Source organism: Ambystoma mexicanum, chromosome 10 (genome assembly GCF_040938575.1).
Source record: "Ambystoma mexicanum isolate Mex_15411 chromosome 10, UKY_AmexF1_1, whole genome shotgun sequence".
Lineage (NCBI taxonomy): Eukaryota > Metazoa > Chordata > Amphibia > Caudata > Ambystomatidae > Ambystoma > Ambystoma mexicanum.
In genome coordinates, this window is record NC_090932.1 from 878,479,759 (window position 1) to 878,501,352 (window position 21,594).

The following is a 21,594-nucleotide window of genomic DNA, read 5'->3' on the forward strand; positions in this document are numbered from 1 at the left end:
AGTAGTTATTGGCCCGCTGTTTGGAGCAACCTGAAGGTTTAGAAAGATCTCGGGGTGGTCATCAAAGAAATTAGCTAGAGAGGACATATGCATCATGACTATCAATCTGTTCTGCTGTCACTGTGATGAACTTGGGATTACTGGGGGAACAGGGGCAAGGGGGTGGGTGTTGGTTCTGGTGCAGGTATGGTGCATAGCCCCCAAAATGTTTCCCTCTCCCTGGGTCATAGTCCTCGAAATAGAGCCCTCTCCCTGTGTAGTAGAAGACTTATGGTTTTTTGACATCCAATTTTTTAACAGTGTATCTGGGACGTGTTTTTTAATGAGGTCGCTCATTTTCGAGCTTGGTGTAATCTTGAAAAAGAGACCTTTGACGCGTCCGTCGGTGGTCGGCATACGAGGGGGCCGTCGATGCGTCTTTCGACACCCGGTCGTTGGCGTGCAAGTACTTCCTGGCTTTTAACAGTGTCAGAAACTGACTGTTGTGTGGCGAACGTGATGGCCCAGAGCACAGGGACATTTCAGACTTCCCCGTTGATGCCATGTGTGGCTTTCCGGTAGGTGTATAGGTCGAATTTCGGCCATGGGAGGTGTGTTTTGTGTGATGCGACTTGGCCATGCTAGTGCCGCCGGGTGGCGTTCGCGTAGCAGAACCTGCAGGCCTGACTGTTGGGTCGGGGGCTTGCACACGCATATCCGACAGATCCCAATCCCCTCACCATCACTGTAGACATTGATGCTGCTGTTGCTGGAGGCTCCCTCAACATGCATGGCATGGTGGGCCCAGCATTTTGTTTTGACGTCCTAGAGTGTTTTGGGCCTGAACAGTTTGCATGACTTGCACTGTCCTTCGGCGTGATCCCCTTTGGAGATAGAGATTGCACACCCGGTGCAAGTCTTTCCCAGGGAACTTTCTATTACAGGAGGGGCAAAACATAAATCAAGTGTTTGCCCATACAAGGAATGGAATCAATCCCTCCTTTGTTCTCTTTGATATGCCAATTGTACTCCCCAAAACTAGAACACTAGAGGATAGTTCACTGCCAGCAAGATGCAAACCAAAGCCAAAATTCCAAGAGCCACTGTGGTAAAGCTGAACAATATGGGGAAGGCAGCCTGGCGAAATAAGTGGGTGGAGAGGGGAATATGCATTCTCTTATAGACTAATGAATGAGCCACCCCCCCCCCCCACTCTCCCTACTGTGAGGGCTGAGGCCCATTGAGGCCTTCTGAGGTTGTGGCAAAGGTTTGTTGAGATAAATTGTTGTAGGCATCGACGATGGTAATGCGTCCTCGATGCCGTCACTGAGGATCTTGTGGAAAGATATATAAATGACAGAAAGAATATACTAAGTTTAACTTTTCTAAGCAATGGCGATAGCCAAGAAGGAACTCTGCGATATGTGACCAACTATGACAGAAAAAAATCAATCTTCGACGCGTGAAGCACTATGGGTACAGTAGACGTCACACTAGGGATAGTATTACTGGCACGCCCCGACGACGTCCCTTTGAGTTTCGAAAACAACAACTAACAACAACTAATACTCTGCAGCTTCCACTAGATGTCGGCCTATGCATAGCATGTGATCTAAGCAGATTCCACAAGATGAGATATATATCTCTCAAGTGTAGTATGCAAAGAGCTGGTGTGGTGCATTCCCTCTGATCCAGTAGCAGTAGTCATGCAGCAGTTATCCAAAGAGCAGTCTTAAGTTGGACCTGCATGAATATGGAAACTATAAATGTTAAACGCAACTTGTCCCAACGAGGAAGCAACACTTCCAACAAGTTATTACTTAGTTTACACACGACAGTAGGGACTCCCACTCAACAGATCCTTACTTTATCGGAGCATTCATCGATACACATTTGGCATTAGTATTACTATTACTGACTGATTAAAAGAAAACCACTAAAATATACAGAAAAGAAAATATATAACATATCAGATGAAATGTAATCTATTCATTTACTTTAGACAAAAATGGGAAAAATAAAAGAAAGTCATCCTGCTGTATTAAAAACGCCCACATCCCAAAAGCACAACAAATATATACCAAAGCTCAATTTTATCTTTAATAAGCAACACTCTTGCCACTCAAACAACCAGTGACTGAGCCAAAACTCCAAAGTATAATAAACGCACTTTATTCACTATCCAGTAGGTCGCCAAATAAAATTGTCATGGCTCTCTTGTTTATCAATCAGACCCCTATTTCCAAAGACATTAGTGTGCCAGCTTAATGGAAAAATACCAGTGCTTTTGTAAATTGGTGCAGTTTAACAGAATTCCTGTACATGAGTATAAGTAATACGGTATCTAATAGAGTTAACACCCATTTGTAGAAAAATGCCAAAATAGATCATTTTCCAACAGCAGTAATTTTGCATATTGTATCTGTGGTCCCTAATATCCTAAACAAATATGAACACTGATAGGAGTGATTGGCTCCACTATACAGCATCACAAGTATTAACTCAATGTTTTGGCTTATAGCATGCACCTATTCTCTATCCCAGGAATCCATTCCAAAACAAAATAGAGATCCTTATAGTTGGCACCAAAGAAATCTTAAACTCCCATCTCAATACAAATCCTTCAAAATCGATAACTCCACCATCACAGTCTCATCGGCTGTAAAAAACCCTAGGAGTATACCTTGATTCAACACTATCCATGTCACGGCAGGTAAATGCCATATTGTCTTGCGCTGCACTTACCACCAAGGTAATTAATGCGGTGAAACCTTTCCTCTCAACAAAAAACTGCCCGTCAATAGCCAGAGCCACAGTAGCCAACAGGCTGGACTATTGCAATGCCCTCTTCCTGGGCACCTCGACAAAAAAAACAAAAAAAAATGCAAGTCACTCAGAACAATGCCTTAAGAGCAGCACTGAGTATTCCGAAAAGGGAACACATCTCCCATGCCAGAAAAGAGGCCCGCTGATGCTCCACCCTATCTATTCGAAAGGATCACCCACATCGTGTCCTCCAAACCCACCAGATTACACTTGTCTAACCAGACCTATGTACCCATTTTCAAAAGAAGTAAAGCTGGGGGTTCCAGCTTCCAGCATCTAGCTGCAGAAAACTGGAACGCCCTTCCTACGGCACTCAGGAACGAAAAATCATACCAAGCTTTCTGCAAACTGCCAAAAACCACCCTCTTCAACTAACTCCGATCTGCTCTCTCCATATTAATTTTATGTGACATCTGTGTTTAACAACGTTCATATTGGTTTTGTGACAACAGTATGTATTACACTTGTAACCATTTTATGTAACCTGTTCAAACCACCTACCTGTTGTAAAGTATGCATCTTGAAATAACATGTACTAAGTGAGCCTACTGACCAGCCCCACGCTGCACCTGGACAGATGTGCGCTAGACAAATCCAAATAAATAAAATAAATTCTGTGCATCATTTATTTAAATTGATTTATGGCTTACAGAAGTTCAACTTCTTCAATGCGCCCAAAACCCTATGCAAGCTATTAGCCAAATGTACATAGTCCACTCCCTCGGTTCTAAATTAAATTCATTTTTCAATTGATGGAAATATTTAAGTTCATCACCAAAGAGAAGATCTTTTGGACTTTCAAGATAGTCAGTGTACAGCTCTTCCTCCTCTTGCTGTAACACTGTAGGCACTTTTTGATGGCATAAGTCCAAATCTCCAACTCAGAGTGCATTTTCTAATAGTGTCATAACAAACAGTGAATTGGGGGCTATTCAGTACCTCAAAAGTTTAAATTGTGGCTTCAATTACCTATGTGCAATGGAATTCCATCTGCTTAACTCACAAACTGCATCAGTGATACCAGAAATGCCCACAGAAGATAATAAGACCGGAAGAAACTTGTTACCACCGGAATAGATTTTATTTGATGCCAGTAGAAGAATGTCTGGCAGATACACGAAAGAAGACCAGAAAACCTCATGAATATTCTGCAATCTTTTATACCCATGGGTACAAATAGATGCAGATCCATATGGTTTACATAACTCCGAAGAATCTGGACTGACAGGTTTTGCACTTACATGAAAACAGATATTTGAAAGTGAAGTCTCACCTGCATCCTATTCCCATCAATTCTTTCACCCCTCACAATTTACTTCTTTGAGGGCAACTTTACATTTCAATCATTCCTGCATTACTAGTTGTGGATTTGTGTCAATACATCATTTCATGTGTGCGACACTCTGGCATCGCAGAAGTTAGTAAACAGGTTTTAAGGAAACTGGTGTAAATTGTATTTTGTCACTTTTATGGCAGAACTGCCAAATACATGTTATTGATCGACTGATAGAAACTGATATCTAATGTTTTCAATGTACTGCTTTTAAGAGGTTTCAGTAGATGAACGTTTACAAACACATTGTTAGCAATGGTTAAGAGTGTTGGAATCTTATTAGTGCTGTACTTCTTTGTCAATAGATTATGGCTCTTAAATGGTTCAGGTGAACAAGTTACTTCTTACCTTGTAACGTTCTTTCGACGGGATGTTCCTCCGACGTATTCCTCATCTTAGATATCTCCTTCCAGCTCTGCTGGCCTCGGAAAATTTTTTCTCTCTCTAGAGGGCGCTGCGCGTCGATGTCCTCCGAGTCGATGTCCCTCGACAGCCGCCGTATCGACGTCAACGTCATCCTGCCTATAAAGGCCGCGCGCAGCGTCCGTTGCTCAGTTCCGTTTTGTAGCCCACAATAATACTTTCTGGACTAGACTAATCACCCTGAAGGAGCGTAAGCTGCAACAACAAGGGAAGTAGAACTGCTGGGATGGATGGGAGGGTCGATGAGGAATATGTCAGAGGAACATCCCGTCGAAAGAACGTTACAAGGTAAGAAGTAACTTGTTCTTCGAAGGGATTGTGTCCTCCGACGTATTCCTCATCTTAGATAGGCTCCCATAGCAGTATTCTATTAATGGAGGAGGGAGTACTAACTTCACGCTGTCTTCTATTGATGAATAGAATGCAGTACAGCCCTTCCAAACCTAGTCTCTTGACTGGATGAGGAATCCAAATTGTAAAAACGTATAAAGGTATGGACAGACGACCATGTAGCGGCCGCACAGATGTCTTTAACCGGCACGCCTCTTGAGGGCCGAAGAAGCTGCAATACCTCTGGTCGAATGAGCCCTAAGGTTTTGAGGGGGCTCTTTCCCTGCCAGTTTATAGCATTCCAGAATGGCTATAATGATCCATCTGGAAATGGTCTGCTTAGTTATTGGTAACCCCAGCTTGTGACCTGCGTAACCTACAAACAGCTGGTCTGCCTGTCTTATCCTGGCTAGTCTACTGATGTAAAAACTTAAAGCCCTCCTAGGGTCTAGCCTGTGTAACCTCTCTTCCTCTTTCCCCGGGTGAGGAGGAGGATAGAAAGATGGTAGGGTAATCTTCTGAGTGATATGGAATCCAGAAACCACCTTTGGGAGGAAATTAGGCTTCACTTGCAGGACAACTTTGTCTTTGTGAAATATTGTGTGAGGGGGGTTTACAAGAAAGAGCTTGTAATTTGCTCACCCTTCTAGCAGATCTAAGTGCTATTAATAAAACAGTTTTAAGGGTAAGGAATCTTAACGAGCAAGAATGGAGAGGTTCGAAAGGTGTGCCCATCAGGAAAGTTAGTACTAAGTTTAAATCCCATAGGGGAACTTGGAATGGTCTTGGGGGATAAACATTGGTTAACCCCTTTAGAAACTGTATTACCAAGGGTAATTTGAAATAGGATGGTTCTTCCGCAGTACGCTTAAAGATGGATAGCGCTGTGAGATAGCCCTTAATGGTGCCAACTTGAAGGCCTGAATTTGCCAAATATAGTAGGAAGGACAAAACCATTGGTGTACCACATGAAAAAGGGTCGATATTCTGTTCTCTACACCAGCTGCAAAATCTGTTCCAACGGCAGCGGTATAAAGACTTTGTTGCTGGCCTCCTTGCCGAAAGCAACACCTCCATATCATCATCAGGGAGGTCCCAATCCTTGTACCTCAGCCTTTCAGAAGCCAAGCGTGAAGGTTGAGGGTTTTGATGTCTGGATGGAGAACCTGACCTCCCTTCTGTGAGAGTAGGTTCTCTCTGAGTGGAAGTCGAATTAGAGGGCAGATGGACAAGTCTAGAAGGTCCGGGTACCATGTTCTCCTGGCCCAATCCGGGGCAATTAGGATCATGGTTCTCCGGAATCTTCTCAACCTCCTGATCATTTGAGGAATGACAGGGACCGGTGGGAACGCGTACAGAAGCGGAAACTCCCAGTCCACTATGAACGCGTCTCCCAGAGCTCCTCTCGGGGGAAATTCCCTTGAGCAGAACAGATCGCATTTCCTGTTTAGGCTGGTGGCGAACAGATCTACCTGAGGGGTTCCCCAAAGGGCGAAGATCTCTTGAAGGACTTCCTGAGCTAGTTCCCACTCGTGGGAGACTGTGCCCTGCCTGCTCAGAGCGTCCGCTGTCAAGTTCTTCTCTCCGGCTAGGTGAACTGCCGATAGAGAGATTCCTTCTCGGATTGCCCAAAACCAGAGCTGCATCGCCTCTCTGCACAGGGGTAGTGATCCTACGCCTCCTCTTTTGTTGAGGTAATGCATGGCCACCGTGTTGTCCGTCATTATCAGGACGTTCTTCCCTTGTACAGCTGGCAGGAACCCCTTCAGCGCAAGTCTGATGGCTCTCAGCTCTAACAGGTCGATATGTAGTCTGGACTCCGATGGAGACCAACGACCGCTGATGGTCAAGTCGTTGGCGTGGGCTCCCCACCCCGAGAGTGAGGCATCCGTGACTACTGTTATCTCCGGCCAGGGTTGCCAAAACTGTTCTCCTTTCAGAATGTTCTCCTGACAGGCCCACCACTGAAGGTCTCGAGCCACTCTGCCGGGAACCTGAAGAAGATCTGTCATTCTCCCTGAGAATTGTGACCACTGAGTCCTCAGTGCCCACTGGAGGGATCTCATTCTCAAGCGAGCCTCTGGCACTAGGAAAATGCAGGAAGCCATGAGGCCTAGCAACCTCAAAAAGTCGAAGGCTGGGAGACGTTGGGCATGTTGGAACTTGGTGACCATCTGTAGAATATCTTGAGCCCTCACCTCTGGTGGCGAGGCTTTTCCCAGGGAAGTGTCCAGGATCGCTCCTATGAAACGGAGTCTCTGCGATGGTATCATTTGTGACTTCTTTAAATTGAGGGAGAAGCCCAGTCTGTGAAGGAAGTGGCACACGTGATTTAGCTGGATCTGAGCTGGATCTGAGCTTGTTCCGAAGAAACAGCCCTGATCAACCAATCGTCCAGGTAGGGGTATACGTGAATACCTTCCCTCCTTAGACTTGCAGCCACTACCGACATTAACTTGGTGAAGACCCTCGGGGCGGAGGTCAGCCCAAATGGCAGCACTCGAAATTGATAGTGAGAGTTGCCAATTGCGAACCTCAGGTATTTCCTGTGTTTGAGATGGATAGGCACATGGAAATAAGCGTCCTGAAGGTCCAGAGATACCAACCAGTCCTGGAACTGAAGGGCCTGGAGGATCTGAGAAAGAGTGACCATCTTGAATTTGTCTTTTCTGAGGAATTTGTTCAACTCTCGCAAGTCCAAGATGGGTCTCAGTCCTCCGTCTTTCTTTGGAATGAGAAAGTAAGGGGAGTACCAGCCCTTGTTCCTCTCCACTACAGGTACAGGTTCTATGGCACCTTTCTCTAGCAGGTCCAAAATTTCCTGCAAGAGGAGCGGAACTGGAGCTTTCTGAGAGCTGATCCCCGGTGGATCACTCTGAGGTATACGTAGGAAAGGCAGGCAGTAACCTTGGGCAACTGTTTCCAATGCCCAAGCATCTGACGTGATAGCCTGCCATACCGCCAGATGTTGAGTCAACCTGCCTCCTACAGGTGTCCTGTGAGGGAAGTCCTCAGAGTGGTTTTGGGGCGGTTGATGCAGATGCCGATGGTAAAGAGGCACCTGCTGTTGCTGCGGCTTTTGAATATCTACCCCATCCACCTCGGGTAGTTCTTCTTTGTCCCCTTTGAACCGGTCGCCCTCTACCTCTTCCGAATGCGGAGTAGAAGTGAAAGGACTTGCCCCTCGCAGAGGTTCCTGTGGGACGAAAAGGAGTCCGACGGATTGCAGCTCCTAAGGATTTAGCTGCTGCTTTTGAAGTTTGCAGTTTCTCTAAACTGTCATCCGCCTTTTTCCCGAACAAAGAAGAGCCATCGAATGGCATGTTCAAGAGTCTGGCTTGCACATCTGGGGCAAAACCAGACTCTCAACCAAGCGAATCTCCTGGTTGACGTACTTGCCGCCATTGCTCTGCTGATACTGTCAGCCGAATCAATGCCCGTCTGGAGGGATTCGCACATAGCGTCTTTACCGTCCTGTATAATATTCAGGAACGCATCCCTTTCTTCTCCCTCCGGGATGCAGTCAGCCGCTGTAGAAGCACACTCCCAAAGTGTATGGCTGAACCTAGCAAGGGTGCAAGTAGCATTCACAGATTTAAACGCCATGCTACATGCTGAAAAGACTTTCTTTGCCATAGCATCATATTTTTTATCGTCCCTGTCCTGTGGGACGGTAGGATAAGCCGTCTTGACATCGGTAGAGGATGCTGCCTGTACCACCAGACTTTCTGGTGATGGGTGTTTAGACAAAAACTCCGGGTCTGTAGAAGATACCCTGAACTTTGTAGACAGTTTTTTATTTACTGCTGGTACGACATCTGGGGTTTCCCAGTTTGTCAAGATCTTCCTCTGAAGAGCTTTATGAAAAGGCACCACAGGATCCTCCTGTGGGCCTTTGTCAAGAATATCCGTGAGGTCATCTTGTTGGAAAGATTGTGAAGGTGCAGACCACCCCATGAACTCTGTGATCCTGGCCATTAAGGCTCTATAGGGGGTTTCAGCATGCTCTCCCGGGCAAACTCCACCTCAGGGGAAGTGTCTAATCCACTTGCCTCATGTAAGGAATCATGAAGATCCTTTAACCTGCGTTCAGAGGAAAATTCCTCTCTAATTGGGGTTACAGGTCCCTGCAACTCAAATGTGTCTTCCTGTTCAGACAATTCTCCCTCTTCCAAGATTGAGGACATAGTTCTCAATTGTTCTGAACTCATAAAGGGAGTAAATCCTATTTCCAAGGCAGAGGGTGCCGAACTTGTCATTATCGGCCTCGAAAACGTCGATGTCGTCGACGCCGACGTCGAAGGCTTCGAACGTGGCGTCGAAAACAAAGGCGGAGGCCTCGAACACCTCGACAGAATTGGAATTCTACTCGACAATCTCGAAGCCATCGACGTCGAGGACCTAGGAATAGTCACTGGGTGTGTCATAACCGTGACTTTTCTTGGCGTCGACGCTGGTGTCGAAGCTGGCGTCGAGTCGACAGACCCGTGTGTCGAAGGTCCCTTCGACAACGGCGTCGAAGACACCGACCTCGGCGTTGACGGAACCCTCGTCGACGGCACCTTCGAGGAAGGTTTGGAGGTCATAGTCCTACTCGAGGGTTCGAGACGCGCTCGAGAGGTTTCCTTCGCCGAGTACTGGGACTCGCGGCGTTTTTGACCTTCGGGTCTTTCGACCAGAGCATCGCTCTCGGCAGTCTTCGAGGGGGTCAAGGCCGCTTTCTCAAAGACGCTCATCATATTTTTGCGGAATTCCTCCCATTCAGCCCGGGAACTATGTTTCGTGGGGCAAGGGATTCTTTTTGGCGAAACAGAGGAAGAGGAAGACGGAGAAGGGGATCTTCGACGTCTCCTCTTCGAGTGCTTCGGTCTCGAGGAGTGATGGCACCCACTCCGAGACTTGGAGCGCGAATGGTGACGAGGAGACGAGTGTCTTGACTTCGTCGACGAAGAAGAAGCTTTAAAAGTCTTACCTTTCTCCAGCTTCCCCCTACGCTCCTTCAGGGCCTTAGCTGTCATGGACATACAGTCCTCGCATTCCGAACAATGGTGTTCAGCTCCCAAACACCACAGACAAACTCTGAGGGTCAGTCAGCGACATCTTTTTCCCACAATCTCAGCATTTTTTGAAGCCGGATCGAGGAGTTGTCGGTTCCGACGAGGAAGCCATCGAGTACGGATCGAATAACTCGAGGTAACTAGGTATTAATCTGACAAGAACTGAGCAACGGTATTCCGAGGCACTGAGTAAGCGCGGAAAAATGGAACTGAGCAACAGACTCTGCGCGCGGCCTTTATAGGCAGGATGACAACGTCGATACGGCGGCTGTCGAGGGACATCGACTCGGAGGACGTCGACGCGCAGCGCCCTCTAGAGAGAAAAAATTTTCCGAGGCCAGCAGAGCTGGAAGGAGATATCTAAGATGAGGAATACGTCGGAGGACACAATCCCTTCGAATTATATTTATGCAGACAAATTATTGATGAAATACAAAGAGATGGGGATCCCTCCTTTCTTGCCATTTAAATTGATTAAAGTTACCTTTAATTTTCAGCTTAATCAACATGCAACAGCCCCAACTGAAATTCTGAATCATAAAACCAAATTCGAGGGCTCCCAAAAATACATTTGAGCTGAAAAATCACACCGACTTAATATTTATACTTTTGTATTTTTAATGCTGCAAGTGATGGACAAGCACAGAGCAATTTATGATGCAACTGTCTGCAGATAGTAGTAATCGGTTTCTACTGATCAACTGTATATGGAAAGGAAAGAAAAGAAGCCAGCAGAAAACTATTCTAGGCATGGTCTCCTAAAAAGAGGAAAAGAAACCGTATACATTTAATAAAATGCATTTCCACATTATACGAATTACACTGAATAGTTACTGCCACCATTTATTTACTCACCTTTCAGCTAAGACATCTGCGGTTAATGTTTCTTGCGATTCCGAATCACTCCACGCACCCTCGTCGTCTTCACCCATCATTCTAGAACAACAAATATTTCATTCAAAACCAATGTAGAAATAAAAAAATCCACAGACAAAAAGGCCCATCGGGTTGACTAGTGAACAAAGACACCTAGAATTATCGCTGCTGGACCTGGGCATCTATCTATTCTGGTTGTAAATTTATTAACTCGTGTTCTTAAATAATCCAAATAAACTACAACTGTCTGGTCAAATGTCGCTATAACAAACAGATAAAATACTAACATTCTAGTTTTGCCTGGGCATGGAGCTCTCCCTTATAAAACTGTGTGCAAGTCATTTCCTGAGTTATCTGAACATGTAATGCATGGCACCCTACAATGGCCCTAGAAAAGCCTGAAAATAACATTCTTTTAATACATGGAAGCCTGTAATACAGCAATAAAACCTGATCCGGCGGGACGGGTGTTATCGTTATTAGCACCCCTGGTTTAAAATCTGGAAACCCGGGGTGCTAACAACAATGTATTTTGTTTGAATGAACAGGATGCCTCATGGCGTCCCATTCATTCAAACAAAATACTTGCTTAAGATGGCGACAGTGGAGCTGGGAGGCGTGGCTCCCCGCGCAGCCCCATTTCCATTGCGGCTGGCAGGGACAGGCAGTGGCAAATCTGGCAAGTGGGGATGGGATGTCGGAAGGGAGGATGGGGGTGGGGGGTGCCGGAGAAGCAGCCGTCAGGCTGTTGCAGAACATGGGCAGCGATTGTGGGATTCAGCCCGGGATGTGAGCAACCCAAATGGTTGGCTCCCCACCCTAGGTGCTAATATGTATGTAATATTGTCATTACAGGTCTAGTCCTGTATTAAGAATAGCATTGCTATTCCTATTGTAGTGGATTTGTGACATCATACATATTGGTTGCTTCCAGAACCAACACACTGAAAGAAATGCAACTCTGAGCAGAATTACAACTGCTACTAAAACACCTAGTTAAAACCATAATTAGCTTTTTAAATTCCATTATTTTTAATACATTTTTGTCATGTAATTGGCCTTAGTCAACTAATAGGGATATATTTAAGGCAATATATTTAGAGCAGTGCTGGTCTTTCCAAAGGAGAGCAGGAATCTATTTGCATACTACATATTCTGAACCACAATGCCCACTTTGAAATAGATTTATTAAACTGCTTTACATATTTTCTTTGTAACAAATTACAATTCATATACTGGTGTGTTTTTCCAGCTCATCAGATTCTGCATGTATACATCATAACAACTGGAATAGGTCTTACATCAGACCGTTGAAGACCAAATATGAATGGAGATGATGGTGCGACAATATACTAAAAGGAATAAAACACCTTGTCCTGTACTAGGAAACAGTTGCAGGTTACCTCATGGTCCTGTGACCTTATAAAAAGAATGCCTTGAGCCTTGTTCCTGTATTTGGTAAAGGAAACTTTGATGACCTGTAATATCTACATAATGTACAGTAGTGGGTACTGCGAGGTGCCAGGAATGAAACGAAAACACAGCAAGCTCATAGTTTTGTCTATAAACTTTTATTCAAAATAAAAGGGGGTTGGAAAAGGCTTCATTATCTCTTGGAAGTATTTCCCTACCTCAGCAAAATTAAAGGTTAGTCCAGTGTCAAAGTGTGCATAAGAAAATGTTCTGTCTCCAAAATCCTATCCTTACCCTCACATTCTATAAAACAATTCTAATATGTGAAGTGTAATGTCTTTATCCTGGTAAGTGCCAGAACGTTCGAGTTCATATGAAATGTAGAACTGCAACACAAAAGTTCCTAATGGATACATTTCACAGTACCAGGGGACTACTCCTTTCCCCAGGTTTCTCTTCAAGACAGTTCAAATTCCTAAGGGCATGAATCTTCCTTAGGGCTGTAAGTTTTGATATTCCCCCGTTATAGTCTCCTTCCAGGACTTCTTTATGAGATATGTTTTGCACACTTGCAAACTTAACTTTGGCCTGGTATACTTTCCTGCCACGGCTTTTCATATGTTTTACTTAATAGAATTTGTAAACTTGCTTTTCTGTCGCATTCATCTGGTGTGCTTCATACAGTTGCAAACATGCTTTTCTCTCACATTTATTCAGTAAACACTTTTCGGGTAATATTAGGTTTCATATTCCTTCTCATTCACTTTATACACGTTTGTCGTTCTTTGGCAGCATTGCTAAAGTGCCCTGATGTCCCATTCTCGGATTTGAGGACTGACCAGAGTCTGTGGCATCCTTCCGATCCCTCGCAGTAGACAGCAGGCAGCACTCCTGTGTCCAGCCTCCACATTGCAGGCTCCCCGGCTTCACCATACAGCTTAAAGAAATTAAGACCCAGTATAAAAATCGGTTAATCTACTTTATGGGTACAAGCGTTACCTAAGGTATCTCCTCCTGGATCAATACAAATTCTACGGTGAAGTTCAGCAAAGTACTGTATTGCTTTAAAATGCGATTACAGGAAATCAGTAAAAGAGGAGTGGAACGTAATGCTGTACCCACCAGAATTATCCCTGGCAACAGCGGATCCTAGGTAACCCATTCCTGCTGAATTGGCAGGAAATGCCAGACCCTGCCCTTCAGATGTAACTCTAAAGTACTTCAGAGTGGATGCTTCGGATGGCAAGGCCCCCCTGTGGCCGAGCAGCTCTGAAGATCAACGTAAAAGCTAAATGTTTGAAGAATTAAGGCCTCTTACTATTTAAAAATTAAAAGATCAATGACATTGCAGTAGCCCTGGAATATATTTTATTTCTATTCTTTTAGTGGCTCATCTGGCAAAAGGTCTTTGCTAATTTGACATGGGTTTGACCCTATTAAGGGAGGCCTGGGACCCCTGTCATCCAGGGGTAGGCAGCCTACTTCGGCAATGCCAGAGGTAGATCTACCCCAGAGGTTGGGTGGGAGAGCTGAGGGAGACCCTTTTTGCTGGCTCCCTAGTGTGCATGGAGCCGTGCACGTACATTGGTGCATCTGTCTAGGTCTCAATGCCCATCAGCCCATATCCTGGCAATGTCTCTATTGCTTCAGAAAATACACTGACCAGCATACACCAGACTCCTCAGAAACCTGGCATGGATAATGGATCCCGGGAAGCAGCACAAAGTTTAAACCTACAACTAAATGCACCACAATGCACCTGGGCCAACAGACAAGACCGCTGCATGGAGGAACAGACTATTTACCCAAATAGGAATGAACTGGGTTTCCGCATCTAGAAGCTGAATGGAAAACCAAAAAGGCTCCAAGGGAGCACTGGGGCAGCAAAACTGAACAGACAAGGGACTGCATAGGTTTACAGTGACACAGGAACACACCCCAAATCTTGTTTGAACAGTGAATCACCAGAAGAGAACCAGAGAGCAAACAAGCCTTCTGACTGGATGGCTGGCTGGAGGAAAAAGGAGACTGAAAAGGGGACGGGCCTTGAGGACTTTCTGAAGACTTCCTGTGGAAATACCAGCCCTGAAGGGAATAGCTCAGACAACTATTGGCCAAGGGGAGTAGCTGACCCAGGTAACCAACGGCAGGCAAGTAGCTGACCCAGGTAGCCAATGGCAGGCAAGGAGAACTTCTAGGCAGGAAGGTGAAAGCTATAAAAAGCCAGCAGTCAGATGAAAGAAAGTGTATGGGTGAGGTCAGACAAAAGAAGCAGGAGCACCAATAGTAGTAGTAGTAGTAATTTTATTAAAATCTGATTTCATTAACAAAAAAAATAAATAAATCAGAATACAAAAATCAATGACTATCTCCTAGATAAAAAAAGATGCACGTGATAAAAGTTTCAAAGCAGAGTACAGTTCAATAAATAAGGCTGTCTCAAAAGAGCCTTCACAAATTCACATAAGCTATAGATAAAATGTATGTCATTGTAATTCCATATAAAAAGAGCATATCTCACAATAAAACCCAATATTAAAAATTCTAAAATAGGGAATTAAATATATTCTTCGTACGTCTTAGAAATTGCTACAAAACAATACAAAATGGGGGGATTCTCAACATCGCCTATGTTACATAAAGATGGTTTATGCCATGCATATTTGTCTCACTTGCTTGTCTCATTTAGGGTGAGTAAATTCAATCTGGTTATAAACACCGGGCTTCTGCGCTGTAAAATATCAACAAATATAAAGTATTTGCTTTTAGCCTACTCTATCCTCACACAAAGCATTCTGCTTGACTGTTCTTTTAAGCTGAGACAGAGGGAAATACTCTGCAATATTCAAATTGTGGATCCCCCAGCCTGGGACCCTCCCTAGTTTATTAAGGGCTGGGGCCCCTATTTCCTCCATTATTATCTTCCTATTCAGATTCTCTCAAAGTCCCAAAACGGCCTTCAAGACATAACATGCACACCTAACTTTCGCCTGCGATGCTAGGCATGGCCAATTCTAGGCGAAGTCCGCAGTGCTTCACGATAGACCTAATCATTTTTATTTTTTATTTTTTAAACTTTAGTTTTTATTAGTATTTTTAGAAATAACAAACACATTCAAGAACCCAAGAGAACCCACCCCTATTCCCCCAACCCCCACATCCTAGGGTATCGATATAGCTCCGTTTCCTCTGGGGGGAGACCCAACAACATTGTTAAGGGATTCAGTGGCAAACGCTCTTCTATTACCTCTGCCATCCAATCCTGCACCGAGCCCCGGTAGTCCTGAATTTTTGGGCAAAGCCACCACATGTCTCCTCTGGTGCCCGGCTGTCCACAACCTCTCGGACACCTAGGCGAGACCCCCGTGAACATCCTCGACAACTTCGCGGGGTCCCTGTGCCACCCCTGTAGCACCTTAAAGTTGTGCTCCATGTCCGAGGTGAACAAATTTCCATGAAATGCTATTTTGAAGATTCTGGCCCAGGCGTCCTCGGAGATCTCCTCACCTGCTAGGTTGTTCCAAAATGTACAAAAGTTTCTTCTGCCTTGAAGGTCAAAGGTGTTTAAGATCTTGTACATGTTGGACACCGCCCCTTTCTTTGAGGTCGCCAGATCGAGGAGTTTTTTGAAGGGCGTCAGCTGTCTCCTCAAGTTCAGGCCCCATGACGGGTTGCAGAGGATGCCCTTCAGGCGGAGGTATTCGAAGATGGACAGCGAGTATCTTCCGAGGGCCTCCCTGAGGTCCTCATAAGTTAGGAATTCCCCTTCTCTGAACAGCTGCCCCACCCATTCCATTCCCTTGTCCGACCATTCCTGAGAGTGCCGGAACCCCCTGCTTCCCAATCTAAGGGGGTGGCCCCAGAGAGAGGTCATCGGAGACGGCCAGGTGGTGAGGTGAGCGATCCGGGGGCCCTCTCTCCAGATGTCCCAGAGGACTCCCAGGGTCGGGTGGGACCTTAAGTGTTGAGGGATCGACCAGCGAGGTGGCCCACAAGAGGTCTCATACCTTCAGGGGATGGGCATCCATGTCTTCCAGGTATGTCCAATACGTTCCCATTCCCTATTTCATATGCTCCAGAAGGACGCGTAGTTGGGCGGCACAAAAGCAGAGGTAAAAATCCGGGAGCCCAAATCCCCCCTTCTCCCTAGGCAGAGACAGAGTGGTCCTCCTTATTCTCGGGGTTTTCCCCTGCCACACAAAGTCTTGGACCCCCTTTTGTAGCTCTCTAAAAGTCTGAGCAGAGATGTTGGTTGGGAGAGCCGTGAAAAGGTAGAGAAGCCGTGGTAAAATATTCATTTTTACTGAAGTCATTCGGCCATACCACGATCGGGTCATCTTGTCCCATCTCCTCAAATCTGACATGATCTCTGCCATCATGGGGTCATAGTTTGCGGTGCTCAATTTCGATATGTCTCTGGTGAGGAGAACACCCAGATACCGTACAACGGCCTTCTCCACTTTGATCCCATGAAACCAGTCTAGAGGGTCGAGCCCCGGGTCTATTGTCCTCATAGGGAGCAGGACAGATTTAGCGGCATTTATCTTCAAGCCTGAGAAGCGACCAAACGCGGCTACCAACGCCAGCAGAGGGGGGGGGGGGGGGGGGGAGTGATGCACCAGGGTCCACCAGGTATGCCAGGATGTCATCTGCAAACCGGGACAATTTGAACTCAACGTCCCCCCCTTCTGATTCCCTTGATGTCCGGATGAGATCTAATTGCTATTGCCAAATCCTCTATCGTGAGGACGTATATCAGGGGGGAGGGAGGGCAGCCCTGCCTTGTCCCCTCGCGAGAGGGGAAATGGTTCGGACAGGCTCCCATTCACCTGTACCCTTGCCGTGGGTGCCCTGTAGAGGGAGCGGATACCCAGCTCATAATGTGGGGCCCGAAACCCATCCTCTGGAGGAGGAGTCCCATGTATCGCCACTCGACCCTGTCAAAGGCCTTCTCCGAGTCCAGGGAGAGGACACTCGCGTTTAGCCCCGACCTCTGGGCAAAGTGGAGGAGGTCTATTGTCTTGCGAATATTATCCGACCCTTGCCTTCCCGTAATAAAGCCCACTTGGTCACCATGGATTAGCTTTGGCATAATTCCCTCCATCCGCCTCCCCACCACCTTGGCCAGAATCTTAACGTCAATATTTAACAGAGATATGGGGCGGTACAAGGAGCATTCCGCGGGGTCCCTCCCCTCCTTGGGCAGGACTGCTATTATGGCCCCCCTCAACCCCCCATCATGGACTCGGGGAGGATGCCGTCTACCAGGACAGCATTGTAGACTCTCGCCAAGAACGGGGCCAGGGTGGAGCGAAATCTTTTAAAGAAATAGACAGTGAAGCCATCATCCCCAGGGGAGGTTCCCACCTTCATCCCGCCTATCACCTTATCAATCTCATCCTCTGTCACCGGGCCCTCTAACCCCTTTGCCATCTCCCATGAGAAGGATGGGATTTGTATGGAGTTTAGGAAATCCTCTAACTGGGAGTCGTCCCCCTCGTAATCCGAGGAGTAGAGGGTTCTGTAGTATTGGCAAAAGGCCTCTCCTATGTGGGAGGAGTCGCGGCCGAGATGTCGCTGGGTATCCCTCACCTCTTTCACCCTTCTACTTCTCTGGACTTCCCTTAGCTTCCAGGCTAGGATTTTATCAGCTTTGTCCCCTTTCTCGTAGTATTTTTGTTTCACCATTAAGAGGCTCCTCTCGGTTTTGTGTAGGAGCAGCTCTTTCAGTTGAAGCCTGTAGTCCTCCAGTGCAGCCACCCGGTACTGCTCTACAGCTTGGTCCGGGGAGCCCCCCGGCTGGAGACAGGCTATTTTACCCTGCAGGGCTTTCCCCTGAGCTTCCCTCTCCTCCTCCTTCATGGAGCCTATGTCGTGGTCCGACCAGGGGACTGGGTCTATCCGGTAGCCCGCTACATATGGGGTGAGGACCTAGTCTACCAAGATGTTGTCTATTCTCGAGAACGAGTTATGGATAGTTGAGTGGTAGGAGAAGGAGGGGGTCCCCACCCTGGGAGATGGGATCGTATCCGACAGTCCCACGTCTCTGTTGACCCTTTGGAAGTGTTGCGCCATGACCTCATCTATGTGTCTGAGGTGCTGGGGGCCAACCCGTCTTCTATCAATAGTCGGGTCCAGGACCATGTTGAAGTCTCCCCCCACCACCAGTGGGACCTGAACTAACAGTCTCAATTTGTCCCCTACCTCCTCCCAGAATTGGGCCTGGCCTTACACTACTACTGCTAGTGTCAAGGGGGACCCCTGCAAGGAACCCCGCACCATCAAGTACCGACCCTCGGGTCTCTCTGGATGGCCTCCTTTTCAAAGACTGTATCCCTTGCCACCAATATGGCCACCCCTCTTTTTTTTGGTCTTGTGGGAGGCATGAAAGACTTCTGCTATTCTGCCCCCTCGCATTCTGGGCTATTTTCCTTTTGCCCAGTGTGTCTCCTGCAGAAAGAGAAGGTCAGGATTTGCCCTCCTGAACTCCCCATGGACCAGGGATCTCTTCGTGGGGGTGTTCAGCCCCCGCACGTTGAGGGTGCCCACACCCAGGGCCGGCCGGACATCAACCATGATCTGCGTTTTCCTCTCTATTAGCCACTGTCATTGCATCATTGCTCCCTTCTTGCATCTTTTGGACACTTTCGGGGCCTTCCCCCAACTGCCCCCTAGACCCTTTCCCCAACAAACAAACCCCAACTGATTCGTACTCCCCCCTCCCCCCACCCCGGCATCCAGCCAGATAGTTCTGCCATTTCTGGCATTTTGGCCAGACCACCAGCCCGCCTTCTACGGCCAGGCAATCTTTTTACAAGCACCTTTTTTCTTGAGCCCCCCCCTCCCTTCGTCCCCCCGGTCAGCCCCGCCTTACTTGCATTGCCCGGGGATTCAGGGCACTACTTAGACTGCAGTTTCTCGTTTCCAGACCACCAGGTGGTCATGCCCCATTTCACGACCCCATGGTCCGAGCTCCCGTGCCGAACTCGGCCGGGATACCCTGCGCTCAATCCCTCGGAGTCATTCCATTCTCCCTCCTTTGCCGGGGAGGGAGTGTTCATCTTCCTGAATTTCCTTGGGCCGGATTTCGTCCTTTCACTCGGCGGGACCTGGCCTTTCGCTCTACCCAGGTCGGGTCCCGTTGGCCCCCTCCGAGGGGCCGGGTCCGTCACGTAGTCCTGGATGGCACCCTCGATATCCTCTTCGGTGGTCAATGTCGTCCGCTAGCCCAGGTATTCGAAGGTTAGAGAGAAGGGGTAGCCCCATCTGTATCGTACCCCCTTCTTTTTTAACAGGTGTGTGAGGGGGCGGCACATCCTGCGCTTGGCTAACGTATATGCGGAGAGGTGCTGGAAGATGGAGACCTGGGAATTATTATATGCGACTTCCTGAGCTTTTCTGGCGGCCTCCAGCACCCGAGTCTTGTTGGCGTAATAGTGGAACCGGACCAGAATCGATCGAGGTCCACCTACCCATCCTCCCGCCCTGTGCACCGGGTCAAATATGAGTTTGGTGGTCATCTCCTCTTCGAAGAGGAGGGCTATAATGTCTCGCACCACACGGGTGACCTCTCGCTCCGTCTCCCCCTCTGCCTCAGGAACCCCAAAGAATCTGAGGTTGTTTATCCGTTCCCTGTTTTCAAAGTCGTCCATTTGTCTCGACCGCTCCACCTCCCGTCTTTCAAGGGCGGATAACCTCATGTCCATCTCCACCTCCAGAGTCGCTGAGGATGACTGGCTAGATTCCACCTGAAGGAGCCTATCCTCCACTTTGTCTATTCTTCGGCCCATTTTATCGAACGTTTGGGCAAAGTCCGAGCGCATGTCTCTTATCTCCTGTAAAATGGAGGCAAAGCCCCTTTCCATTGCCTCCGCCGAGGCTTCAGACTGGGCCATTGCACTGTAGTGGGGCGGGCTGAGAGCGTGGGGCCTGGATTCTTGGTAACGGTATTTTTGTAGCTTCCTCTGCCAGCCCACCCGTTTGCCCGGCTTACCGTTAAGTGTGCCTTGCTCCTGCGGGGGCTAGAGTCACCTGGCGGGTCCACTGACAAATCGCTCTCCCCTCCCCGGGCCTCCCGGGTGCTCAAGCAAATGCGGTCGGGGGGGCACACGCCCCGCCAGCCTCAGGCGGGGGCCTCACACCCAGAGCGGGGGTCTTCGGGGGTCCTCTGCGCACTCCAGGGGGGTGTCTCGTTCCCTCCGGGGGAGGCCGATGCTCTGATCCGCCTGTGGTGGTGGTGGTCGTCGGGCCCGGGGACCCATCCTCCGCAGGTCCTCGGCGGTTCACCCCGCCCGATCGGGGGCTGCAGGAGAGGGTCGTCGCCGGGCCTGCAGGTGTTGAACTCGGTCAGCGGCGGGAGACAGCTTCGCTGTTCTTCTGGTCTCTCGCGTGGGGCTCCAGTCACGGCGCGGAGGTAGGCCTCTGGATTAGGCAGCCTACAGCTCCTCCCCCGCCCAACTCTCCGGAGGCGGTTTTGCCACCGAGGCCGTGGCTCTGGATCTCAGCCTTCCAAGGGGGCTACCGAAGCTGCTGTTTTTCCTCGGTGGGGGCCCCGGGGGTTAACTGCCCGTGTCGGCTCCTTCGTTCTCAGCGGAGGGATTTCAGGGGGGGGCTCAATCCCCAATTCGACCTGGCCGTTGGCAGAGCACGAGTTTCAGGCTGGCATTGCCTGTGTGCCCCCTGGTGGCCTCCGAGACCTAATATTTAATGTTTAATTTTGTATGATCTCAAACGAAAAAGCAGAGTGTCCCATATCTTGCTCCGATTGAGCAGTTGTGTGCCCAAGTTGGTCCAATTTAAACAGACAATTAACGGGCATGTGTGCACCATACATATAGAATAATCTAAGAAGCCCTGCTAGTCTATCCAGGGATCAAAATAAATTGAGGTTCCCCTCTACGGTCCCCTCTTTCTGCACTTATGAGCCACCCATCGGCTCCACTCCCCCAGGCCCCTTTGCAGTTATCTCCTTCCGCCTTCCCTGCGCTTGCGCGATCTGAATGACAAGGCCTAGTAAGAGCATTGTTTTGTCCTCCCTCGGTTTCCCCCTCCTTATCGCACCTAGAAACACTTGTATGCAGGCGCGTTATAAATGACATATAATAAGATTGGACGAGCAGGAACTAAAAACATCTCCTGGGTATTCAAAATTAACCAGTGAGCAGCAGCTACTACTGGGGAACCAGGAGCGTTCCACAAATCTAACTTCCATGTAAGATGCAAACTTGCATTTTGTCCTTTATTTATGACCCCCTTATGCTTGATATCGCTTATACATGTGCCGTAATGCTTATTTATGGATGGCCCAAACGCACAAAGTTCATGTCACGTAGTTATGTTTGTTCGGCATCAGTTGGT

At 47.8% G+C, this 21,594-nt stretch overlaps 1 protein-coding gene across 1 annotated transcript in view; it reads right to left on the minus strand.

Annotated features, from left to right (window-relative positions):
- Positions 1-21,594, minus strand: part of PPP1R2 (protein phosphatase 1 regulatory inhibitor subunit 2) — a 235,789-nt gene that overhangs the window by 114,560 nt on the left and 99,635 nt on the right. Inside the window, exon 3 of the mRNA XM_069618586.1 lies at positions 10,804-10,884. Coding sequence (XP_069474687.1) covers positions 10,804-10,884 — 81 coding nt within the window. The remainder of the gene's footprint in view (positions 1-10,803; positions 10,885-21,594) is intronic.